Genomic DNA, 13297 nt, shown 5'->3' on the forward strand with positions numbered 1-13297 from the left:
ATGCGCCTGACTAAAAATTCTTCTGGCTTGAAGACTTTAGCGCCCCCAGAGTTCCGCACACGTACAAAAACACTCCTCAAAAGGTCATTTGGGGTGGATATTTGAGGGATATCGGGCAAGGGCGTCCTCAATTTGGATCTTATGATCAGGCATCTTTTATAGACAGCCAAGTCCCAAAAGGGGTCCTCGGCCGGCTGGACTAGAAGACGAAGGGGGCGTCTCCTCTGCTTCCTGAGACGTCTGTGGCGAGCTGAGGTGGAAGCAGGCTGCGACCGCGCAGGCGACAGTGGCGGCGGCGCCTAATGGCAGGGCTCTCAGGTACCGTGGTGTCGGCCTCCTGGGGGAGGGGTGAGAGGCCCCCAATGCGTCCGCGCCGCCATGTTGCCCCTTCGGGGTCACCTTAGGCGTCTCCTGTCCCTCTTTGGGGTTTTCTTTCCGCGCACCCTTTAGCCACCTATGTCGGGTGTCACGTGATTGCCCTGTCTGGCCCCAGCCGGGGCCTTGGGAGGTCCTTTTCCTGCCCGAGGGCGGGTTACGGGACTCCTGGGTTCTCATGGTGGCCTCCAAGGTCAGCACTTGCCTGTCCGCTCCCGGGATGGGGCAGGCAGAACGGAGGGAGCACAGGGTTGGGGGCGCGACCACCCCTCTTCAACCCCGGGTCCCATGGCAGGGGACCCGACATCTGGGAGGCCTGTCACTCTGTCCCCGCCACTTCAGTTGCATTTTTATGCCAGAAGGGTTGTGGGGTAGAGGATAAAAGGGTCTCCTGCCCTGGGCCCCTGCTTCAGTGTCTGGGGTGAGAGGTTGACTTAACTTCGAGTCTCGGGTCCTTTTTTTACACCCTTTAGCTTTATGTCGTCTGGACACCCGTTCCTTTTCCTCCATTATATATGGGGAGTGGCCCTCAAGGGCAGACGAAGGAACGGAATGCCTGGCACACTTACAGCCTGGAAAGAAGAATGGGGGATGGGGGACAGTTGCTTTTTCCTTACCTCTTCCAAATCTTTGCTTTTCTTCCAGGCCTCCGTGTCCCTTTTCAGTGCTAAATGTTGGGACAGATTGGGGTCTGTCCTAGGAAAGAAATGGTCTTTCTTATTTATAGGTTTGGATCGTGTTTTATCCCTTTCAGGGAACTGGTGTGTTGGGGACAGCTTCTGTTTGCCCTGCCTGACATGGTCCAACCATCCCCTCAGCCTTCTGGACAGCAACACCAAAGCCAGGACCAAAAAAAGTTCCAGCCTAAGTGCTAATGTCAAGTGTTAGATCGTGTTTATTTGTTTTAAATAAGAGACTAATTAACGTCAAGCAAATGTGTTAAAAGATTCAGAGCCCTTGCCGATTTCCAGTGACCATATCAATTCTGTATCTGAAACTGGTCTTGTTATAATTCCTGCCAAAAATAATTTAACCTTTTATGTGAAATATGTTGTTTCGAGGAGGAATCTGGAAGTCTGGGTTTGGCCACCTTTTTGTTGTTGTTCTCGAATATTTGAAACATTGAAACATATGCCTTCCATTTAAACCTGTGCTGTGTGATATACCAAGGACCACGTGTTGCCTGCCTCTCTGACTTGTGTCTGGGAATGCTCAGGAATCTGGGTCCTGCTGGGGTGTGGGCCCTGTGGGAAGGACAAGGGGATGAGGGGAGGGTGACATGTCTCTGGGGCGTATAGATGAAGTAAAAGGTCACCAGGGGGAAAAAAGAGACTTGTCAGATTAACCTTGCCTGTGTGTGCATGTATGCACCTGTGCTTATTTAAGTCCCTGGGGGGGGAACTAACTGCAAATTCAGACTCTCACTTTAGGGTGCTGGCTCCTGAGCAGGTACACGTTTGAAAGTAGATGTCTAGCAAACGGCTCACAGCTTCTCCCTCATCCAACACATGTGTAATAAACTGTTGCTGTTCCACAGCGGAAGCTCAAGAAACTTGTCCTCCCTGTCCCTTCCTTCAGTCACAATTCAAATACTCCACAGATAGAGGTAACAGTGTCACATAACGCCCCTGAGAGTCAGGGTACCCGAACTCCCCTGTGGCTTAACTGAAATTGGTTGGGTTAAGAAACTAACATTCTTCTTGGGGCAGTCTCACCTGTTGCTGCAGCTCCACACAGCCATCCCAGTTCTCTCCTGACTCATCTCCTCTATCCTTGGCCTTGTGGGGGTAACAGATAGTTTAGGGAAAGGGGAGGTCTGTGGACTTTTAGCCTTGTGCACTAAGGAATTTGCAATAAAACTCTAGTCATTTTCAATTCCTCCCATTGCTCTCTATCAGAATACAGTGTTTTAATGGTGTCACTGCTGGGGGGAAAATTATAAATAAGATGTGTTCAGATCAGACCTCTAGGCCTAGCACTGGAATAGAAAGTGAGCACACTCCTCCTGTCTTCTCTGTTGGGTTGTGTTTGCTGTCAAAGCATGAGGGTTTGGGAATGGGGGACCAAAGGAGGGCGTGGACATGTACATTCAAGCCCGCCCATGCGGGTGTAGGTCATCACAGCAGCACTTGTCTGGAAGTCTGTCATCTCACCATGCTCTGAGCCCTGCTGATGATGTATGGGTGGAGGAAGCCCCACAGGTGGGCTTTGCCAAGATCCTCTGGGAAGCCCTGGGGCTCCCAGCAGCCGCCTGCCTTTTAAAGATAGCGCAGGCGACTTAAGAGAGACCTGCTGTGTCCAGAGCAGCCAGACCCTTCCTTGCTGCTGCAGCCTGTCTCTCTGAACCCAGCTACCCTAAAACTGGGCTGAGGTTAGAGTATCTGGGGCAGTGGGCACACCCCTGGAAGGCTCTGAGGGGAGGGGCACCCTTCATTGAGAACACATGTTGAAATATGTTCATGGTTCTGGGTGTTTAGTGTGGAAAACTGCAGAAACTCCAGTCTTCAGACTTGCCAAGGGATGGGCTTCAGAAGGGAGGTGTGGGCATTGCCTACTCATGAGGCAAGAGGAGACCTGTTTTACCTTCAGGCTATGGTAAGAGCTGGAGCCACCCAGCCTAAGGAAGATGGAGTCTCAGATTGCACGTCCCCATTCCAGTCCCGTGAGTCTTGATTGCTATTTTGATAACAGAATGTCTCTAGTGTGTGAGAGTTCATTGGGATCTTAGCAGCCCTTTTACAGACAGGAACTAAAGATGAGGGTAAAGAAGTGACCTGGCCAGGTTCCCTGGGCTGATTAATGGCAAAGCCAATATCAGAACTGAGGTCTGCATCCTCCACCCCCATAATCCTGTGATGCTGGGCTGGTAGTTGGGTTGAGAAACACAAGGTACTTGCTGAGAGGAGGGAAACATTAGGCTCAAGAGAGCAGAGCGCTTTCTGTTCCAGAGTGTGTGTGACAACTCTGACTAAGCAATTTGAGGAAGTGGCAGAGAGAGAGACTTATGGCCCTCCAACTCCCTCCCTTTGGTGTTGACCCAGGAACAGGTGTGTGGTGACAGGGACATGTAAAGCTACAGACAAAGCGGAACAGACAGCAGGGCCAGTTGGTGAGGCAGTCAGCTGACCCCATGTGGAAGGAGTCCTGATTCACTGAGGAGTGGGAGAGGGGAGAGAAGTCAAGCTCAGCAGCCCACCCACCCACCCACCCTGACTTGATGGCAGGGGAGAGCCCAGGACCAGGGACCTGGTAAGCACCCCTAAAAATATGGAGGCTACTGCTAGAAGCATAGAACCCAGTACTGGGGAGAGTGAACTGGAGAGAGTTTGCGAGGGGTAGTGGAAGAGACCCTGGAGAGTAGCAAGACCAGGCAGGATACCTTTGTCGTGGTCCTGGTAGAGGTTGTAAGCTTGCAGGGGTGAGCTGGGTCAGGGAGGCACCGCAGCACACTGCTTATCCTGTGCCCATTGCCTGAGCCAGCGCCCACCCTGCCCAATTCTCATTTCCTTGGGGCTCCTGGATGGAGATAGGGCTTTGTGTTCTGAAGTTCTGATTACCCCCCCCATCTCCCCACTGGTTACCAGTACCCCATTTTGAAGGCCACTCCCACCATTTGCCTCCGCCCATCTTTCCCAGTGACTACCTGCCAAAACCAAGTTCCGATCACCCTCCCATTGGTCACTAGTACCCCATTTTGAAGGCCACTCCCACCATTTGCCTCCGCCCATCTTTCCCAGTGATCACCTGCCAAAACCAAGTTCTGATCACCCTCCCACTGGTTACCAGTACCCCATTTTGAAGGCCACTCCCACCATTTGCCTCCGCCCATCTTTCCCAGTGATCACCTGCCAAAACCAAGTTCTGATCACCCTCCCATTGGTCACTAGTACCCCATTTTGAAGGCCACTCCCACCATTTGCCTCCGCCCATCTTTCCCAGTGATCACCTGCCAAAACCAAGTTCTGATCACCCTCCCATTGGTCACTAGTACCCCATTTTGAAGGCCACTCCCACCATTTGCCTCCGCCCATCTATCCCAGTGATCACCTGCCAAAACCAAGTTCCGATCACCCTCCCATTGGTCACTAGTACCCCATTTTGAAGGCCACTCCCACCATTTGCCTCCGCCCATCTTTCCCGGTGATTACCTGCCAAGGCCCCTTTCCCAGGACAGGTGAAGGCACCCACTCCTCTGGGAGGGGGTAGTGATCTCTTATTCCGAGACCACTAGTGAGGACTTCTCTTAGGGGAAGGGGGTATGATCCTTCATCTCAGGACAGTGTTGAGATGGAACTGGCTGTGTGAGGGTCCCAATTTGTTACTGTTTTGTTGCCTCCCCCTCCTGCCCTCCCTCTCTGAAGGAGCCTGCTCACTCCACAATGGGCACCTAAACCCAGTCTTAAGATATATATATGGCGGCCACAAAAGAAACCACAAGAGAGAACTTTTTGGTGCACCTGCACCGCCCCGCAGGGTCCGAGGACACTGTGCGAGACGGGGGAGGTACTTTTTTTATTTTTTGTAGAGGTGGTCCCTGTCCTCCAGGAGCTTACAATCTAGCTGGGGAAACACAACTAATGCACACTTACACAATCATTACAATTAGCAATTACCACAATATTGACCACAATTGCGTGAGACCAGGGAAAAAGATCAGTGACAGGCTGGGGGATCGGAGAAGGTGTTTTAGTCAAGTTGGGATTCTTTTACTGGTTGAATAGGTCCGAATTGAGTGACACATTTTTTTAGGGTGGGGTGGGCTTGGGAGGCAGTGAGGGAGAATTGAGGGAGCAAAGGCAGCAGGGCTGGAATGCACATGCCATAGGCAAGGGACAGTGAGAGGGCCCCACTCTGTTTCTTAACCATCATCCTCCCTCACCCACGCCCTACAGTCCCGCCACACAGGCATGTAGTTGGCTCCTTGTCTGCTGCTCAGAGATTCAGGGCTTCAGCTGGTGGTGTTGGAAGGTCCATTCTGCTGGCCGGCGTGGTTGTCTGGATCTCTGTGGTGGGCCTGCTGGCATGGCCATGGCTGTGGGGCTGGATATCGCTGTTCCAGCTTGGTCCAGATCAGAATGCCTGTGCCCAAATCTCGGAGGTCTGCTCCCTCCATCCCCCCTCCTCCCTCTCCCCCGCCCCGCAGTGGGACGGGTGCAAAGGGGGCTCGGAAGGGATCTGGTATTGTCGTCATAGCGGTACTGCTTCTCCGGAGGCCTGCCAGCCCCTCACTGACCTTGGCAAGTGCTCCTCTGGCGCGAGAGCACAGGGGACCCCCCATCCCCGGGCAGCACTGGCTCCCATGCTGGGTGAGATGCACAGGAGCACCTGGTGACAAGGCCGCCCAGGGCTGGGGGCTGGGGCCTCAGTTGGGGGCCCGCCGGCGCTCTCCCAGCACCTGCCGCCCGGTCCTCGACACGGTGTACGCCAGCTTCTGCAGGGAGTACCTGAACACCTGTAGTGAGAGACCCAGGACCTGCCCTTAGTGGCCGGCACCCGCAGCCTATCTGCAGCGCTGCTGTGCCCGCCCCCGCCCCCCCCCCCGCGCTGCCCCGCCCGCCTGCCCTACTGGGAAAGGCGGCAGGGGCGCAGCCTGCCCACAAGTCGGGGCAGCTGGAGCTTTTCCAGCTGTGCTGAAGGCTGCATGGCGGCAAGCTGATTGGACCTACAACTTATGTATACCTCACTTCTTGCAATGGGCTGGGTCCCTGGATGATTTCGAAAAGGGAATCCTACCCAGTAAATGCAGCATTCCAGGAACACCTTGAAGGAAATATGCAATTCCTTTGGCAAAGAATTCCTTAGCAGGGAATTCTTCCTACAAAGGGTGTTTTTAGAGTAAATGATTTTATGGCAAAGTGCTTTCTTCTGGTTTTTTTCTTTTTAAACAAATCGCTTTGCCTCAATTTGATTTTTTTTAATAAAGCGAAATTGGATTTTTAGGAAGCGCTTTTTTCTTCCATTTTTCTGCAAAGAGCCTTTTCTTCTATTTTCCTCAAAGCGCTTTTATCTGATTCACTTTCTTGTTTGCTCCTTTGTCTAATTTTTTTCTGCAGTGCGCTTTTTATCTAATGTAATTTTTCTAAGTGTTTTTGTCTATTTTTCCTGCAATGCGCATTTTCTCAAATTCATTTTTTTCCCGTGAATTCCTTTTTTCTAATTTGTTGTGGGTTGGTTTTCGCTAAGTGCTTTGCATTTGTTTTTGAGAAGTGCCTTTTTCTAACTTATTTTTTGTCCCAACCCCGCAATCACTTTATTTTTTTAATGCAATTTCCCCGCAATGCGCAATTCTTTAAGGCAGAAAATTTTTGCTCTGCGAGTTGTAAAGTCTGTTTTCGCGAAACAGACGTGCCCCGCCTCCCTCCTGGGGTCGAGTCTGGGTATAGCGGGTTTTTCTTACCACGTTGGTCGCTAAGAGCCTCGGCGTTCCGTGGCGGCTGGCGCCCGCCGCGCCCCAACTCTTTGTTCCCGGCCGGGCGCGGGCGCACTGAGAAGGGTCTGCGCTAGGAGGAGGGCGCAGGGAACGGGTGGGGGCGCGTGGTGCCGGCCGCGGCACTCGGGCAGGCAGGGATCGCGGCAATCAGGATAGGACGGGTCGGGGAGGCGGCAATTACAACGTGGGCTTGCCGGTTTGGGGGCGCGTATCAGGACCCCTCTCCCACCCAGAACCGGGGCCCATTTACCTGCAGCAGCACGCGAAAAATGTACCAGCCGATGATGAGCAGTTCAGCCGATGCTACTGCCACTGCCGCCATGGTTCCGAGAGTGGGGCGTCGAGAGTGAGTGTGCCGAAGGCTGCGGGTTCGCCGAGGGCCGCTGGTCTGTCGGAGTCCGCTGTTGGGCGCACTGCCGCAGCCGCGGTGGCCGCGCCTTAAGTACCCGCCCGCCACCCAAGTGCGCATGTGCGTTTTCAGGGGTCTAATAGGGGGGGTAAGCCGGAGGCGCTCCTCATTCGCTACGAGAGGAAAAAATAATCCATCTGCTTTTTCCACACCGACCCCCGCCTCCCGAGTTTCATTTTAGCCCCTTTCCAGAAGATTCCGCCGTCCCCGCTTTTGAATTTTAGTGTAAAATGGAGGGGAACTGCAACTCTGTAGCACATAGCAGAAGGGTAGGGGGTGTGTGTCTCTTGGTGCGGACCTCCTCTCTTCGAGCCCAGTGTCCCGTGCCGTACGAGAACCCACCTTCGGCACAGATGGAATCCTAATTTAGAGGGACCGTTTACCCCACAGAGTAAAAAGGATGCCCCTTCCCGGAGTTTTAGCTTCACAGGCCCCTGTTCAGCACTCTTTTTCTAGTATTGGATGTGTTGTGAGCCAGGGTCCCCTGTTTCACAAGAGTGGGAGCGTGTAATCTTTCTGTGATCCAAGGAGTCTTCTTACGGTTGCCAGACCTACGGCGGTGGCGATTGTAGGAATCCTACAGTGCACTAAACTGTAGGCGGGAAAGTGGTAGTTACCAGGTATCTTTCCTTTACGGGAGGGATTGGCGCCTTTGTACGCACGGAAGGGATAGGATGAGCTCTCCCGTGGTGTGGTCAAATGCGCCCTGGGATAGCTGGCTTTTGCACAGGTCATTTCAACCTCTGTTTTCTGCTCCCCTCCCCCCCCATTCCCACCCCAGACCCCGGTAGGTCTTCCTCAGCCAGCAAGGTTCTTTGTACCCGTTGCGCTGGGCGGCTGGAGCGAGGTTTTGCTATCGCCACCAGAGGGTTGTGGCTACTGCAGCTCCGTTTCCAGGCGCAGCAGTTAGACCTTGCTGACCGCGGTCTGCGAGCGCAGTCACGGGGCACCAGTGGCCCACCTCTGGAAAGCACCTCTCTCCAGCACGCTGCCTGGCACAGGGGCCAACTGCCATTTGTCCCTATGTGGACAGAAAATAATTTTGATTAAAAACTCACAGAGATCAGGCTCTATACCGTGCCAGCAGCAGTTGGAGAGTGTAAATCATCCAAGCGAGGTCAGTTTGGATGAAGTAGCATTTTTTTTTCTATATTGACTTTCGAAGAAGTTGGCTGGTTTTGGCAAAATTATGCCAGGCTGTTTGAAAAAGGCAAGCTCGTCCCAGGCTGCCATCTTAAAACAAAATATTTGATGGTGCCGCCGCCGCTGCAGCTTCCCGAAGCTTGCGAGGATCCATTGCTTGCGATCTCCTCCGTGGGCAGTGCGTGCGCCGCTAACTGCTTTAACTCTACTCAGCACCTGCTGTGAGAGAGAACCCTGTGCTAATCCTGTGGGGCATGACCCTCCGGTGGCAACCACAGGGCGGTATTGTGAGGTCTGGACCCCTTGAGGACGGGCCGCAGCCCCAGGAGGCGATACATGATCTCTGCTGGGCAGGGCCCAGGCAAAGCCAGTCCACTGTTCGGGACCTGCGGGAAGAGCCCCGAAGAAGCCCAGGGGAGACACCCCAGGAGGCTTCCAGAAATGGTGACTCGGAGATGAATAGACTTCCACGGGTGGGCAGGGAGGCAAGGGCATTCACATTTATTGTTGTTAACCATGATCCATTTTCCCAAATAAGTATACATTCTGTTCCTGTTTTTTTTTTTTTTTTGTCTGTCTGTCTGTCTGTTTTTTGTCTGTTTGTCTGTTATGTTGACTTTTCTCTTCAGGATCCCTGCTGCCTTGGTGATCCCAGGCTGACAGCCAGAGAGCACAGCGGCTCAGCTCCTGGAGAGTGAGGGTTGAAGAAAGCGGAGGGCAGCCGCCCACGCCCGCTGGCTCCCATTAGGTCGGTTCCTGCAGCGGTGCCCAGCGGCCTTGGCGAAGGCCCTGCCTGACAGAGATCATGTATTGCCTCCAGTGGCTGCTGCCTGTCCTCCTCATCCCCAAGCCCCTCAACCCCGCCCTGTGGTTCAGCCACTCCATGTTCATGGGCTTCTACCTGCTCAGCTTCCTCCTGGAGCGGAAACCTTGCACAATTTGTGCCTTGGTTTTCCTGGCAGCCCTCTTCCTCATCTGCTATAGCTGCTGGGGAAATTGTTTCCTGTACCACTGCTCCGATTCCCCGCTTCCAGAATCGGCGCACGACCCCAGCGTTGTGGGCACCTAACGGCCTGCCTGTTTAGCTTTCCAAGGAAGCAGAAGACGGGAGGGGAGGCATTGACATAGGTCATAAAGCATTGGAGTTTCAAATCCCGCAGCCCGCGGGTTCCACATTCCTGACGGCGCCTTTTTGGCCTGTGATGTTTTATCCTTATAATGTGAATAATGGCACTGACCGGTGCTTTTATTGTAGAATCCTATAGTCGTGGGTGGTCTTGTGGTTGTGTGTTCTGTCCCCATCTTGGTCCCAGCTGGCAGGATGGCCACCCCCCTCGCCTCATTCCTGCGAGGAGTCTGCACCCATCCTGATTAACCACCCCAGCATGACCTGGGCTGATAAAATGCCAAGTCTCATTGTCACCTCTGTGACCCCTCATCAGGGTCTCCTCCTTTTCCAATATGTTCCCAACTCCTCAGTCCCTCCCTTTAGTTATCTTCTACCCCTTTCCTTTTTGGGGGGAGCATCTGTCAAAGACAGTGCTCATTTTTGCACTTATCTCGAATTTAAAGAGATTGCTGACGCCCGAGAGCCTCGCTTTTTTGCCCTTCTTTCCCTGGTCAGCAGGCTAGACAGAAACATGTCTTGACTGTTCGTTCACAAAATCTCCAGTATTTTTTCAACTTCATTTTTAAGAAAGAAGTAACAAATACACGTTACTCTTTCACCGGGGGGTTTGAGCTCATGCCCAGCCTCACTTCCTTTGCCCTTTCTCCTGCTTTCCTCAGCTGTCTCCAGGAGGGGGCGGGGGTGCCTCATTGTGTCCCCTGTGCATGCTCCGCAGGATTGAGGTGTAGCGTGTTCGTGTAGATCTAGACCTAGCAGTCCCCAGCCGAGTGAATGGAAGAATACTGTGTGTTTCGTAACAGCCACGATCCCCTTGATAGGTGTTTGGATATTTTTTGGTGTGCTGTACGTGTGTGTGTATGTGTACAAATACATGTGTATATTCCTTTTCAAGAAGCTTTATTGAACGTGTTCTGATTTTGAGATTTAGCAATAGCTAGCTATAGTGGGTGCGCTACAGTGTTTATTTAGCATGGGTATTGCAGAGTGACCAGCACACTGGACTCCGAGGTGGTTCAAACATGACAGAGAGGAGCAGTGGCCACCGTCCTCATGCCTGGAGCTCCTTCAGTCCTGCACACAGAGACTGTATATTTTGAAGAATACACAGGAAGACTTTGTGACTGTCACTTGCTTTTTTTTCTGTTTCTGCACTTCTGTAACAAGTGTCGGCAACAAGACTTTCTCCTGGCCCTTGCCCACTGGGGATCAGCATGGTTGTCCCTCCAGTCTGCACCATCTTTCTCTTGCCTGAGCAGTGAGGGAGGTGGGCCAGGCAGAGGACAGAACTGGAAGCAATCCATCTAGGGAATGGGACCGCAAGGCCACACTTGTGGAACATTTGGACTGCATCCTGGAGCTTTTACTTCTGGTGTGTTCGTTGCACAGCTGTTTGAAATGTTTAATAAAGCTTTATAAACTTTACTTTGTGGTTTTATGTGGCTGCAGTCCATTTGGGTCGTGGTGTTGGATTTCTGAGTTGGTGGGGGCCAAGGGTAGCATGGAGGGGCTGAGTCCTTGGCGCCAGAGTACCTTAGCCCGAAAATTTGATCTGCTCTCTGGAGAGCAGATGGTGGGGTTGGGGGTTATGGGGGGGAGCGGGGGGCAGGGGGGCAGGCCAGGCGGTGAACAGGAGGGAGTCTGAAAGTTTTCAGAGATGAGACACTTGAGTTTCTCGGCTCCCATGGCTTCTCGCCTGAAACTGTTTCCCTCCATAGGAGATTTGAGTAACCGATCCCCTGACAACTTAAGACAGCTGGAACCCTAATCATCAAGGATTTTTATGGTGCTGCTTTTGAAGTAAAAATAAAGTGAAACCCCTTATGGCATCTGAACTGGAAAAACAAATAAGGCTGGCTGTCCAACCAGGGGCCTTAGCTTAAAGCAATGGGTAGAAGCGCAACAGAGGTGTGCATTGGTGTCGACGTGCATGTACTCCCGTGGCTGTGACCTTTGAGACAACGCAGGACAGCTTGCCAGGGCCCTGTGCTGGGTGTCCACTTCTCGGTGTCTTCTAGAAGACCTAGCAGGAGCACTATGTGTCCAAGACGCCACTATTGTGAGGGTTTGCTGAGATAACAGTTGCGAAAGGTCTTTGGTAATTTCATAGTTCACCTGTTTTACCTAGGTTTTTAGTTTCTCGCTGTAGTTCTGTGTAGTTTTCTCCTGCCCTTTCAAATCTCCCTATTGTCAGTTTTCCTTTTTTTCTTTCCTACTGTTGCTTGTCAGTGTTTTCTCTTGATCAAAACTTGCCAAAGCCGTGGCTGGTGTGACTCATTTGGTTGGAGTGTCGTCCCGTAACTGAAAAGTTGTGGGTTCGATTCTCTGTCAAAGCATGTACCTAGGGTGCAGGTTTGATCCCTGGTCCAGGTGCAAGAGATAGTGGGTCTGGGCACAGAGGCAACCAATCGATACTCTTCTGTCTCTAAAAGCAATTTTTTAAAAAATATCCTCAGGTAAGGATTATAAATTTAAAAAAAAACTTGAAAAGATTTGTCCATTTTAAAGGTATTTTCAAAGAACCAAACTTTTATTGATTATATCTGCTGAGTAGTTTTCCTGAGTGATTTTCCAGTGCTTTTCTGTCTGAATTCTGGGTTTCAGGATATATTTCTTGGTTCAGAAAAGTCTTAAGCTGAGGAGCACACGTGTGGAAAGGAACGTTTGTTCAGCAAACATTGAGTCCCTGTATTATGCTTGCTGGGGATTTCAGGGGCAAGACCGGGGCCTGACTCCACAGGACCACATGATTCTAGCCTAGTGGGAAGACTAAGAAAATAGACAATTGCAAATTCCAAAAACAAAACAAACAAACAAAAAAGGCTTTTGTGGCCCCACTCTCCTGTGGAGGCACCTGGATGATAAATGAAGCCAAGATTATTGCTTATTTTGCTCTCCCTTAGAACCAGCTTTCTGTCATAGGTCAGGCTTGCTTAAAAGTCACAAATAGGCCTCCCTCTGAAAGATCTCTGACCCTTCCCAGCAGGGAGCCTGTAGCCCAGCCCCTCCCAAGGTGACTGCCAAATCAGCATTCTCTGCCCAACAGTACTCGCCACCTTACCACGGCAGCACCGGCAGCACCCTGCCCTCTCTTCCTGAAACACCTTTCAGGAAAAGGAAAAGTAGATGCCTCTTCTGGAACACAGCAGGAGCATGCTCTCCAGTTCTGCTGGTCTCTGGGCTCCTAGTGTGACATGGTACCTGCTGGACCCCATGGGGCCTAGGTCTGGGCTTCTTTAGGAACGTAGTCTGTGTCCTGCTCTGGGCCTTCGTGTCCTTATAGGTAAAGTGTAGTCTTTGGAGCAAACACAACCTTCCTAGCCCTAATATACAGGGAATCTTTTTTCCTAGGATCTTAGGATCCTCCTGGATACATTTGAGGAAGGTGACTAAGCTCTGGGAAGGTGGCAGTGCCCTTGCAGGGTAGCCTGCATATGCTTTATGCTTTAGCCAGTGAGCCCTGCTATGCCTCTGTCAGGAAGCCTTCCTGGATTTCTTCCCTCACCCTGGAGATCCACTTGCCTAAAGCACTTTGCCTAGCCCTCTGTTTAATGCTGGTGTCAGGGCTAGGCAACTTTCTTTTGTAATGATTGGGCTCCTCTTACCTTCTGAGGGGGCTTGAGTTGTTAGTATTCAATCATCAGGTCCTTATCAGACTCCCATGTAGGAAAGCAGGACTTTGGGCCACATAGTGGACAAGGTGGATAGTCCGTGACATCAAGGAATCGTCTGGATGTGTGTGTGTGTGTGTGTGTGTAAATAAATATATATGTATTGTGGTGGGTGCCGTAGGAGGAGTCTAAGAGGGAGCTAA

The 13297-nt window shown here is 51.9% G+C and overlaps 2 protein-coding genes across 4 annotated transcripts; one reads left to right on the forward strand and one right to left on the reverse strand.

Moving 5' to 3' along the window:
• Positions 1–175: 175 nt before the first annotated feature.
• On the forward strand, positions 176–10908 carry LOC123814844 (BLCAP apoptosis inducing factor). The gene is made up of 2 exons (XM_045832933.1): positions 176–318; positions 8987–10908. Exon 2 carries the CDS (start codon positions 9163–9165, stop codon positions 9424–9426), a length of 264 nt encoding a protein of 87 aa, XP_045688889.1. The 5' UTR covers positions 176–318; positions 8987–9162; the 3' UTR covers positions 9427–10908.
• Positions 4164–7991, reverse strand: NNAT (neuronatin). Of its 3 annotated transcripts, none has more exons than XM_045832931.1 (3): positions 7056–7991; positions 6060–6135; positions 4164–5827 (listed from the first exon to the last, which is right to left on the reverse strand). In XM_045832931.1, the coding sequence occupies exons 1-3, from the start codon at positions 7272–7274 to the stop codon at positions 5601–5603; spliced, it is 522 nt and encodes a 173-aa protein (XP_045688887.1). In that variant the 5' UTR covers positions 7275–7991; the 3' UTR covers positions 4164–5600. The 3 variants fall into 3 exon arrangements, with proteins under 3 accessions (XP_045688887.1, XP_045688885.1, XP_045688886.1); XM_045832929.1 differs by having other exon boundaries at positions 4167–5827; positions 6055–6135; XM_045832930.1 differs by lacking the exon at positions 6060–6135 and having other exon boundaries at positions 4174–5827.
• Positions 10909–13297: the final 2389 nt, after the last annotated feature.

Source organism: Phyllostomus hastatus, unplaced genomic scaffold, assembly GCF_019186645.2.
Source record: "Phyllostomus hastatus isolate PE091 unplaced genomic scaffold, TTU_PhHast_1.1 phas_contig_17, whole genome shotgun sequence".
NCBI lineage: Eukaryota > Metazoa > Chordata > Mammalia > Chiroptera > Phyllostomidae > Phyllostomus > Phyllostomus hastatus.

Bases quoted from the DNA above. Each gene is read 5' to 3' on its own strand.
- LOC123814844 (XM_045832933.1), top strand. From the start codon at position 9,163: ATGTATTGCCTCCAGTGGCTGCTGCCTGTCCTCCTCATCCCCAAGCCC.
- NNAT (XM_045832931.1), bottom strand. From the start codon at position 7,274: ATGCGCACTTGGGTGGCGGGCGGGTACTTAAGGCGCGGCCACCGCGGC. The intron at 6,136-7,055 runs GTAAATGGGCCC...ATTTCCTTCAAG, and splicing joins TTTTTCGCGTGCTGCTGCAG to GTGTTCCTGGAATGCTGCAT. The intron at 5,828-6,059 runs GTGAGGTATACA...CTCTCACTACAG, and splicing joins GACCCAGCCCATTGCAAGAA to GTGTTCAGGTACTCCCTGCA.